Here is a 12,421-nt window from a genome sequence, read left to right as displayed (position 1 = left end):
TGGAGCTGAGATATGGGGACCTTCATTGGATCACCGCGGGAGGCCGGGTCGCATAGATGGATGGGGGAACATGGAGAAACCTCTCGTCTCTATGATCTCGCGGCTCATTAGAGCCAAGGCATCATGGGCCATTATCCGAGCAGAGCTAGCGGCCCCCCCACTAGTGGTGGAGGCGCTCACCAGATCAGTCTCCTTCATAAACCGCACATGGGAACTTCCTAGAGACAGATATGCTCGCATAGCACTTGAGTCCTCTCGACAGTTAGCCATACAAGGACATACAACATGCTGGTATGGGGAGATGGCATCATGGTTTCAGGTGCATGGGTTCAGCATAGACAAGCTGCCACCATTCCAGTACTCATTGGATGCACCATCTCTCACTCTTACATAGTCAGAGATCACCAAGCTCATCCGCCAAGACCTGACCCAGCTAGACACTAGGAGGACATGGATACAACCAGCACAGGAATTGGGCACGAAGATGGCTTTCTACAGAGACCACCTTCTCCAGCTTACGGAAGATGGTTTTATGACGAGACCCAGATACATGGATACCCTCTTGTCTCATGGGATACGATGTGCTATTGGCCAGTTACGCACATCTTCTCACCAGCTGCGGATTGAGACTGGGAGATACAGCGGAGTACCATCAAAGGCCAAGACATGCCCCTTGTGTGACATGGAGTTTGAGACAGAGCTGCAAAATACATGCCGCTGCCCCGTCTACTATTAGATACGAGGCCGCTTCCATTGCCTGTTCAGAGAGGGTTTTGGACCACTCTCAAGAGTCATGGGATACGAAGATCAGAGATGCCTGGGTTTGTTCTTGCTCGAGCTGCGCAGACACAGAGATAGCCTGATGAATGGCGAGGCTAGCCAGTCTCAAAGACGGATCACAGACTTCTTCAGAGCAGACACGGGACAGCCGCAAGCGCCACTCCCACAGCAGAGCTCCCCCTCGTCTCACACCAGAGGCACACTGATCGACCGAGCGATTGAACTGGGGAAATCCAGGCACCCACGACTGCGGAGGACTACACAGCATCGACGGAGGCTACGTCAAAAGATTCGGAGCACGCTGGCCAGGCATGCACGACGCCCGGTCAGACTACTAACCATGGAGGAGATTGATGAGATCCGCCAACGACAGATGCTAGATCTCTTGTGATTTAGCTATCCCAGCAAGCCGCCCATTTTTGCTTAGTTTTTTGCTTAGTTCACATCGACCAATCTAGGATCCCATAGTATATATCTTTGTTTTGTACTGTTGTTATTTTGTTACTCTGACTTTGTATCAGATCCACCACCTTGTAACTTTCTAGTCTCATAGGTCACTATGGCCTTTTGAAGACGTTAATATAACATTTCATTTCATCTCTCTCTCTCTCTCTCTCTCTCTCTCTCTCTCTCTCTCTCTCTCTCTCTCTCTCTCTCTCTCTCTCTCTCTCTCTCTCTCTCTCTCTCTCTCTCTCTCTCTCTCTCTCTCACATCAATGTTGTTGTGTAGCACTATAATGAATCTTCTTGACAGTGAGAATCGACATCTGATCTAACCAAAACCGCTTTGAGGTGCTTTGGGACAAATCATTGACAAGATGGCCCAAATAGCTGCATCGCACGCATTGGTTTGGCTTGCCCGTGACTACAATCCGCTGACTGTTAATCTCAAAGTGCTTTCCTCTGTTAAGAAATTCTTACCACAAGCAAGGGAGTTCTGAACTGGAGTGATAAAGCTTAAAAGTCCTGCACACATACTTAAGTGCAACTTGCTCACACACACATGCCTGCCTGGAGATTGCAAGTGATAAAACACTTCGTATCAAGGAAAACTTACAGTCGAAAAATTCTTAAGCCTTTGAGCCTCATCAATGATCCCGTAACGCCATCGAAAGCGTGAAAGAAACCCAACATCAAGCATGGCTAGATCATAAGTGGTAAGGAGAACATCAAATGGCAGATTTGGATCCTCCTACAGAAAACAGTTGCTGGTTCTGTGAATAATTTGGATGGGTGTACAACACTTTCCCACAGCTAGCCTTTGTTGCATACCCACAAGATAGGTGATTGACTGTTGATGAAATCACATACTTTCTTTGAAAGCAAGGCACGTTCCTCCTTGTTACCAATATACCGTAAAACCTGCAGCTTCGGAGCACGTTGTACAAACTCCGTTGACCATCCATCGATAACACTCAATGGACAAAGAACCACTGTTCAGTAGCAAAAGGTCAAATAACAAAACAGACGACAGAAGCTCAGACAGGTTCAAAGAAAGAAAACATCAGCTTTTTGTTTGACTCCAACTTACAAAAAGGACCAGAAATATTCCGTTCAAACTTTAAGAAAGAGATCAGTGTGATAGCTTGAAGAGTTTTCCCAAGTCCCATCTGTACCACAATGAAAAGATTCCTAATTACAAAGTGCAACCATTGTCATGAAATATAATTTTCCTTTACTATCAAGCAGGGACAGTATTTGATCGAACTCAACTAGCTCATCCTTACACATGCTTACAGCTCTTATAGTGATATTGTTAACATTTATTGACCGTCATTGGAAAAGACTGTTTGAACTGGAAAACTATCTATGTGAAATATCTGGTCAATTAAAAGATAGAATATCTAAAAATAACCTTGCACTACAGGACAATGGACACATGAGCCTCCTGAATGTTACACATCCCTAGATCATAAATCTTCCTGTGATTGCATGATTGTTCTTCACTGGTAAAAGGGAAATCTCCTATTGTAGAAGCATAAGAGCAAACCACATGTTGTACGGGTCAGTTTTGCACATCAAGGATGGAAGAACCTCTGAGAAAGATACAGCATATTTTTCTTTTGACTAATTTCCCAGTGCAAACTTAAGACTCCTGGGCTCTACTTGCTGCATAAATTCTTCTTCCTTCAGTTCACACAAACAACTCAAACCATGATTTACTTTGTGGCAGAAGAAATCTGACCTCATCACCTGCAAAACAAATCAATTGAAAAGAGACATAAAAGTTCAAACTTACTCGTCAAACCGACTGTAATCAATACTAAGGACAAGACAGCCCATTAAAAAAATAGCAAACTGCAGATAACTACATTGCAATCGACGTGGAACTGAATCACACATTAACAAGAAGCACTGAGAAAACAATATCGAGGTGTTCTTTATGCTCTGCAACAATTTTGTTGAAGACCAAAATGTCATTGATATGAATCATGACAAACTTATCCAAGTAAAAACTACTAAAGATGTTATTCGCGAACTTCACAAAGGAAGCTAGGGCAATGATTAACCCAAAATGGAAACACCCAAAATTCAGGACTATATTTGGTACAAGAAACTGTCGTGTTCATCCCCAAGAAAAACCTGAATTTGATGCCTTGAGATTGATTTTGGTGAGAACTTTAGCACCTAGCATCAACATCTTAATGGCTGGCTTATTTCAAGGCACGATAATCCATACGAAGCAGCATTGAACTATCCTTCTTTTTCACCAAGAGCATAGGTGCACCAAACTGGCTCTTGCTTGCAGCATGACCTTTCCAAGGAATCTTTAAGCTCCTATGTATTTCTTGAGATTCTTTACAAGAAAGATCACGTGCCATAATCAAGGCAATTGTAAAGTCACATTTTGCATGATTCGCTTGAATTGCTAAGATAATCAAGAGAGAATTAATCCTTGAGTAGAAATATACTTGTCTATTTAACAAATTGTATTGTAGGATAGTGGAAAATTTATCTAGGACGATGAAAAAAGACATAATTTCAAGATCCATTCAATTGTCTTAAACCCATGGTTGTACGATGGAGCTTAGAGCCTTCAGCCGATTCAATAGTTGAAGAAGTATAATTCTGCTTAGTGCAAAATTTAAACTTCCAAAACATATCAATTCCCCCAAATGTAACCAGCCGGACCATGTGCCGATGGGAAGATAAACTTAAATGGACTTTTAATACAACTAAAGACTGATAAACACTTCATATTCGAAAACTCAGAGACAACACACAAGAGGTGGAGTTTCCCTTCAGAGAGTGTTCGCTCCTCAACTAGGCGCCCTTGGCGGTATTCCTTCATTGTACTGATAAACTTTCACAGATACAACTGCTCCATGTGATCACTCACACAATTTGATACAATCAAAGTGCTAATGGCACCTTGGCCTCTCTTTGTGACCAAAAAAGAACTTTGAGATCACTAGCTATTAAAAATATAGGAACAAAACCAAGTTACTTTATCTCCTATTTACAAAAGTGTGCACAAAGGCACCAAAATCAATCCATTAAAACACCTTGTATCCATAAGAATATTCTTCCTACGAAAAGAGACAAAGAACTTGCTTTAATATAATGCAGATAAACAGCCCTTCCTACTCTAATCCAATCCATCTATAGAACCTATGATATGTGTCTGTTGTTAGATTCTTCATCTCCAAACGCTTCGCACCCTGCCTACAGGCTTCACACACATCACGTGCACTGGACCTTGGCCACCCGTACACCTGCTAGACAAGGATCTTCAGGCACATTTAGGGTTTTGCTCGGCACTTTGCTCGGCCGGACCTATTCTGGTCCTTTTCCATTTTTTCCTCATTTATGAGTTTTTTGTGCATGGTCGTTGAGGCTTCTTGTCTACCCTACCAACTCCCTATTCTCCTATACATAGCAAGGGGGGGGGATGCACTCTCCCATTCATCTTGCCATCTTGTACACAGTAGTTATTTGCCATCTGGAGTTATTGGGGCTTGCCAGCCTTTTCCATCTGTCTCGTGTGTCCCATTGCCACTCTCTCTCTCTCTCTCTCTCTCTCTCTCTCTCTCTCTCTCTCTCTCTCTCTCTCTCTCTCTCTCTTCCGCTGCTCACTTTGACATGGTATCAAAGCTCTAGGCTTGGATCTGCCATCGCCTACACCTGGGAGGACACTGCGGAGATTTCCATCCAAAGAAGTGCTTCTTCTTCCTCTAGCGTTTTTGGGATCCAGTGTTTTTGTTGGCAGCCCTAGCGTTTTTGGTGGCGAGCATCATCTCCTGCACCCTTTGTTGGCGCACCTCCCTCCCTCTGCCTCATCGCCACCTACTGCCTGTCCTTTGCACCAGCGTTTTTTTTTTCCCATCCTTGGCCTAGCGTTTTTTGCAGGAGAGACTCCCTTGCATCTTCGTTTTTTCAGCCAGCTTGCGTTTTTGGGCAAGACAAGCAGCCAACATTCCTAGCGTTTTTTGTGGCAGTAAGGACACCATTGGACCAGCGTTTTTTAACCTTCACTTCAGCGTTTTCTTCTTGCCGATCTTGGACAACCGGAGCCCCGCTCCTTGCCCCTTGGTTTCCCCGCTTGGAAGTTGAACCCTCACGTGACTTTGCCCGCGACTTCCCAATCAACTACTTCCTGATTTTCAGCCCGTTTTGGTGTATTTACAGCCCTCGCCTTACCTTCTGGGCATCCGGTGTTCATCATCTGGCGTTTTTGCTCAAACCCCTACGTTCTCGCGGTGTTTCAAGCTCCCTTTTGCTGCGATTTCAGGTTTGGACAGCACCTTGACTTTGCTTCATCGGCATCCCTTCGGGTTTCCCTTTGCCTCTCCCGTCACGTGACCCCTACTTCGCGGTTTTTTGGCGTCCTATTTGGTGTGGTTTTCCGATCGTGTCCTCACCTTTGCCTCTGACATTTACACACTAGACTTCTCTGCTGATTTTTTGTTTGTATCTATGGCAACACTCCCAGCCATGCCCATCGTTCCTCCTGGCGAAAATCTTAACGGTTTCAACTTTGTCGTCTAGAATATGAAATCATGGTGATGCTTATGCAGTTTGACCTTTGGGACTGGCTTACCGATCCTGCCACCAATGCCGTGTGTCCCAGCCTTGCTCCTACTCCTACATCGACATCATCAGCTACCACTTCTTCTGTAGTTACATGTGCTGGCTCCTCATCTACTTCTTCTCATGGTACTGCTTCTGGCGGATCAAGTACTGTGGTTACACATGTTATGGTGGATCAATGGAATCTTAACCATCGCAGAGTTTACTCTTTCTTACTCATCAACTGTGTGGATAGCGTGTTGACGTCTTTACGCTCTCACACCACTGCACATGTACGAGCCAAAGAAACCCGGAAGGATCCTCGCTCTGGAAAAGACTTTGATGGACTTACAGGTTCATCATTTTCGACTAGGCAACTCGGGTGCTGCTCAAGCTTCCCGAAACTTATGATTCCTTGTTCCAGTCACTTACTTCCTCCACGTGCCCTACTCCTATCACTTGGGAGGAGCTCTTGCAGCAGATAGCTTCGCGCATTTAGAACAGAGCCACCTCAGACGCCTCTGCGGGTTCTACTGCATTGGTTTCTACATCCAATAGGGGTGGTACTGCTCCCGGACAGTCTGGACCTGGTTGTACACCTCCTCGCCTTGACATTATTTGTACCTATTGTGGAAGAGAGGTCATTATGCAGCAAAATGTTATAAACGGTGGCATGACCGCAAGAAGGATTCCGATCCTGAGAATGGGACGACTTCTCGATAGACGTCTGCCACCGCCATCTCTAGCCCTGTCACGTGACACATCCCAACCCTATGTGTCCGTGGACAAGCTACACCACAGCAGGGTTCAGTCAGTTCGGTCAGTTTAGATTAGCAGTGATCTGGCACTTTTATGAGTCTATTCGTAGACCGTGCATGCCCAGTCACTTAGCATAGATGCATATCCTCCGGTTGCACACAGCATGATCATCGGAATTCCCATCAGAATCCATTAGCATCAGTTAGGGGAATTTTCCAGTGCATTTAGCCTATTTTCCTATTTTTGGTTATTTTCACTTATTATTTTTAAGTGACTTTCCAACAAAAGTAGGTAGGGCAATTTTGCTAAGTTTCTATATAAGCAAACCCAAGTTAGCACTAAATGGCAGAAGAGGCAGCAGGAGCTCCCCGCTCAATAGGCAACTTCTCAGCAGTACCCCCCCCTCATGACCCTCATCGCCACCGTGATCCCTTTCCTTGGCGTTTCCAGGACAGCCATCGCCAGCCCAATCTAGCAGGTCCTTGGCGTTTCCTATCAGATCAGATTCCCGCTTGTTCCCCCTTGCATGCTCGCCGCAAAGACCATCAGCATTAGCGTTTTTCATTTGCAGAAAAGCCCTACTTCAGCCAGCGTTTTTCATCCAAAAACGCCAGCAAGACTACAGCATGTCTCAGCGATTTCAGCCCCAGCACTAACGCTAGGAAAGCTGCAGTTTCAGCAGGGAGAAAAACTCAGAATTCAGCATATAGAAACGTAGCAGATTCCCCCCAAGTTGGTTGCAGATGTTCCCGCATTTTCAGCCATAAAAACGCAGCCAAGACAGTCATTTTCAGCCATCGAAACAGTCCCAGAATTCAGCGATTAGAAGATCTCAGATTTCAGCCATCAAGTCGCCGTCGTCGTCATCGGTATAGTCCCGTTGCATCAGTCCATTGCATTCGCATTGTACACCTTTGTGCAATCAAGTTAGACCACTCTCGCCGACGAGAGTGGGGCCTTCGGAGGAGGGTTTTACAACCTCTCGGGTGTCGTATCTCTTCTCTCTCCTTTTCTCAGTCTCATTCACTTGCACGCACAATATCCACTCACTTTGATCGTGACCACAGCACTCTACAGGACGGAAAGCTCTCTCTTTCCCTAAAGAACTAAAAGGAACCTTGAGCAATAAAGATCACTAATCTTGAGAAAATACAACATTCATTCCGCTGCACCTAACATTGGTATCAGAGCTTTGGAAGTGTTCTGCATTACTCAAGGGAAGAACCACAGGAATTTTTTTTGCTTGTTGCGATCACACGAACCCAAGTTTACTTGAGCGTGGCGATTCCTAATCGTGTTTTGTTGAAGAGTGACAGGAATCCCAAGAAAGAAGGGCTTGTCCAGCCTCCCCTTGTGTCTCTTTTCACTCATTGAGAGCGGACCGTGCACTTAGCAGCCGGCCAATCGACGTGAGGTGGGAAAAAGCAACCTTGGTGTGAGCGCAAGGCCGCCAAGGGGTGCGCCCGCAGAACAGTGTGACATAAAAACGCGTTTCATAGGTATGAAACCTCGAAACCCCGAAACGGACGAAACGTTTCGGCGAAACTCACGAAACGGGAAACTGCCCGGAAAAAAAAAAAAAAAAAGTCAATTTTTGAAAAAATTTAGCTATTTTTTTTTAATTTCAGTAGTTTAAAAAGATTTTTTTGTACTCTGTTTGCACTATTGCCTCTCTTTTATGCACATTGTACATACATATACATACGTACATATATGTATATATGTACACACGTTTGAAAAAATTTAGCTATTTTTTTTTAATTTCAGTAGTTTAAAAAGATTTTTTTGTACTCTCTGTGCACTATTGCCTCTCTTTTATGCACATTGTACATACATATACATACGTACATATATGTATATATGTACACACGTATATGTATGTATGTATGTCTATTATACACGTGTGCTTATACATATGCATATGTATGTGTATAAACACTAATAAGAGTACATAATAGAACCAGTTTACTAGTCCGTATGTACACACACACACATGAATCTTTAATCTATCCATCCATCCATACATAGATACATACTTACATACATACATCCATACATGCATGCATGCATATATAAATAAATATATATTTTTATATCTTTATTTAAATGTATTTCTATGAAACCTGTTTCATAATTTTTGTGCCCTGAAACGAAACGTTTCGAAACCCCGAAACAGGCGAAACCACGAAACGTTTCATGTCACACTGCCGCAGAAAAGGGTAGAACTCGGGTGAAGAGAAGATCCTTCTCCAATGCGATTTGCAAGCGAAAGAAAACCCCAAGAACCCAAGACCCCCAAGAACTCAAGAACCTCAAGAACCCTAGATTCTCACGAATCAAGGACCCCAAGAACTCAAGAACCTCAAGAACCCTAGATTCTCACGAATCAAGGACCTCAAGAACCTCAAGAACCCAAGTTCCTCGTGAACTTAAGAACCCAAGACCCCCCAAGAACCCAAGTTCCTCGAGAACTTAAGAACCTAGACCACAAGAACCCACGACTTCAGAATGGTCATCACTCGAAGCGGAATGGATACTTCGCTTGGAGGTGATGAGCATGAGAGAGGCGAAGAAGAATTTTCCCCACCAGGAGGTTTTTCCGACCCTTCCCCATCTACGACAAAGATTGCACCAACTCCTATGGAGGAGTTGAAGCAGTTGTTTCTGGAAAGGAAGTTAGAACGCGAAGCAAGAAATGCAAAAAGAATGGCAAAATTTGATCGTGAATGCAAAGAAAGAAAAGCAGAAATGGAACACAGAAGACAAAGCGGAAAGAAAAGCAATACAAGAACAGAGCGACCGACAAAACAAAGAGTTCTTGCGACTTTTTTCTCAAGTACAGACGTACTTTGCACAGAATCACTGAAAGGAGACTGTCTCAGTCTCTTCTTCTCCACAGCATGACACAAGATTTGCATTATTGTTTGAAGCATATACCTAGATGAATCCAGGATATACCCAGATTCACCCTTGAAGGAAAGTGCAAGGTATAGACTCATGGTAGTCACCCACGCGACAATATAACCATCAGCTCCATCATGCATAGAATTGACTAAATACCACGACATCCCCACTAACGTCGTCAGTGCCCAATAGTGGGTGTAGAACTAGGTACAAACATATGCTCCCAAACACAACACACACCACACGCACACACACATGAGCATACATCAACACAAAGTTCAGCGTGCTGAGTTTCTGTCATGACTCCGGAGATCAAGGGCAGACTCAGCCATAATGAAGCCTAGCACTAAGAGAAGCGTTAAATTGGAAAAATTAGCACAAAAGAAAAGGTAGTTGATAGGGCATATGCACCACAAAAGATAGAAAGAATTAGCACAATATCAACAGGTCGTAACTCGGACGAAAACTTCACAATGTGAGGTCTGCATGTCCGCTATACGACTAAAAAATATACCTAGATGAATCCAGGATATACCCATATTCACCCTTGAAGGAAAGTGCAAGGTATAGACTCATGGTAGTCACCCACGAGACAATATAACCATCAGCTCCATCATGCATAGTATTGACTAAATACCACGACATCCCCACTAACGTCAATGATAAGCATGATGATTTGAATGACAATGATAAGCATGATGATTTGGATGCCAATGATTTGCATAATGATTTGGATGACAATGAAAAGCATGATGATTTGCATGATCAAGATGTGATTTCTCACAAGCATGATGAGTTGCATGAAGAGGATGTGATTGTTCACAAGGATGATGTGTTAGTGGATGCTTTTCCTAGCGAAACTAACCTCGTTGTAGATTCGATCAATCACGAAGATCCGATCTTGGCTTTCGAGTCGAGGTCTAAAGAACCCCCACAGGACGATTCGATCATTCAAGAAGAATCGATCTTGGCTTTCGAGTCGAGGTCCACAGATCCCCCACAAGAAGCTAGATAGATCCCGACAAAGCGATCTTGGCTCTCGAGCCTTGGTCCAAAGAACCATCACAGGAAGTATTATGTGTTCGCATGATTGATACGCACGCATTGTTCGAGTGTTTCATTCGTGACCGTTTCCTGTATTTTAGTCAGCATCCTTATGTGATCCCTTTTCCTAGGCATGACATATTGTATGTTGAGCACGTTTCTCTCATGGATGAGCACGAATGTATGCGGATTGTTCATGAAAAGCTGAAAAGTCTGTATGTAAAGAAGTCGCATTCCATGTCTCTTCCTTGGCATGACACAGTTTCCGAAAGAGCACATGAAAGTATGAGCACCAAGCATGCGCATTTCTGTTGTGAATTGCCACAGTTGATTGCTCTACATCATAAGAGAAAGATTCGATCTCATTGTTTGCATGTGTTTGATAAACGGGTTGTCACTCCATCTCTATGTTCATCTACATTGCATACACAGTCTTTAGAGAAGACAAGATTTTTTTCCTTCACTTTACATGGAATGGGTATGTTCATGGTTTTGTGTTGGAGATGGTTTTAGGAATTTTCAGCCATAGAGATTTTTGAAGACGAAAGAAGCAGGACTCTAGACAAAGTTGAAGCAAGAAAGGAGATTCAGAAGACTTTGAGTCGCTTTCGGCGCGGCCCAAAGAAGCAAGTGTTGCAGACCTTTATGAAGTTCAAGTACCGCACGACCCACACATCAGAGTGGGCCGGCGACGAGTCCCTTCTAGGATTCCGGATGCTGTTGGCGATCTCCCTCGACGCCATACAGTTCCGTACCAGTACCTCACTTTGAAAAGGAGGGGATGTCACGTGACACATCCCAACCCTATGTGTCCGTGGACAAGCTATACCACAGCAGTCAATTCGGTCAGTTCGGTCAATTTAGATTAGCAGTGATCTGGTACTTTTGTGAGTCTATTCGTAGACCGTGCATGCCCAGTCACTTAGCATAGATGCATATCCTCCGGTTGCACACAGCATGATCATCGGAATTCCCATCAGAATCCATTAGCATCAGTTAGGGGAATTTTCCAGTGCATTTAGCCTATATTCCTATTTTTGGTTATTTTCACTTATTATTTTTAAGTGACTTTCCAACAAAAGTAGGTAGGGCAATTTTGCTAAGTTTCTATATAAGCAAATCCAAGTTAGCACTAAATGGCAGAAGAGGCAGCAGGAGCTCCCCGCTCAATAGGCAACTTCTCAGCAGTACCCCCCCCTCATGACCCTCATCGCCACCGTGATCCCTTTCCTTGGCGTTTCCAGGACAGCCATCGCAGCCCAATCTAGCAGGTCCTTGGCGATTCCTATCAGATCAGATTCCCGCTTGTTCCCCCTTGCATGCTCGCCGCAAAGACCATCAGCATTAGCATTTTTCATTTGCAGAAAAGCCCTACTTCAGCCAGCGTTTTTCATCCAAAAACGCCAGCAAGACTACAGCATGTCTCAGCGATTTCAGCCCCAGCACTAACGCTAGGAAAGCTGCAGTTTCAGCAGGGAGAAAAACTCAGAATTCAGCATATAGAAACGTAGCAGATTCCCCCCAAGTTGGTTGCAGATGTTCCCGCATTTTCAGCCATAAAAACGCAGCCAAGACAATCATTTTCAGCCACCGAAACAGTCCCAGAATTCAGCGATTAGAAGATCTCAGATTTCAGCCATCAAGTCGCCGTCGTCATCACCGTCGTCGTCATCGGCATAGTCCCGTTGCATCAGTCCATTGCATTCGCATTGTACACCTTTGTGCAATCAAGTTAGACCACTCTCGCCGACGAGAGTGGGGCCTTCGGAGGAGGGTTTTACAACCTCTCGGGTGTTGTATCTCTTCTCTCTCCTTTTCTCAGTCTCATTCACTTGCACGCACAATATCCACTCACTTTGTTCGTGACCACAGCACTCTACAAGACGGAAAGCTCTCTCTTTCCCTAAAGAACTAAAAGGAACCTT

The 12,421-nt window shown here is 44.2% G+C and overlaps 1 protein-coding gene across 3 annotated transcripts in view; it reads right to left on the bottom strand.

Annotated features, from left to right (window-relative positions):
• The window catches only part of ASG3 (SNF2 domain-containing protein / helicase domain-containing protein), a 77,255-nt gene that overhangs the window by 45,903 nt on the left and 18,931 nt on the right, over window positions 1–12,421 (bottom strand). The window contains exons 1-4 of one of the 3 annotated variants that reach the window (XM_086501408.1): window positions 2,635–2,659; window positions 2,311–2,389; window positions 2,052–2,212; window positions 1,837–1,971 (exon numbers count right to left, since the gene is read on the bottom strand). In XM_086501408.1, coding sequence (XP_086357534.1) covers window positions 1,837–1,971; window positions 2,052–2,212; window positions 2,311–2,389 — 375 coding nt within the window. In that variant the 5' untranslated portion in view covers window positions 2,635–2,659. Of the gene's footprint in view, window positions 1–1,836; window positions 1,972–2,051; window positions 2,213–2,310; window positions 2,390–2,634; window positions 2,660–12,421 lie in introns of those variants that run through there. The other 2 variants (XM_086501409.1, XM_086501407.1) reach the window with 2 other exon arrangements.

Source organism: Adiantum capillus-veneris, chromosome 26 (genome assembly GCF_014529385.1).
Source record: "Adiantum capillus-veneris isolate H3 chromosome 26, ASM1452938v2, whole genome shotgun sequence".
Taxonomy (NCBI): Eukaryota; Viridiplantae; Streptophyta; class Polypodiopsida; order Polypodiales; family Pteridaceae; genus Adiantum; species Adiantum capillus-veneris.
This window is presented reverse-complemented; position numbering and strand designations above follow the sequence as displayed.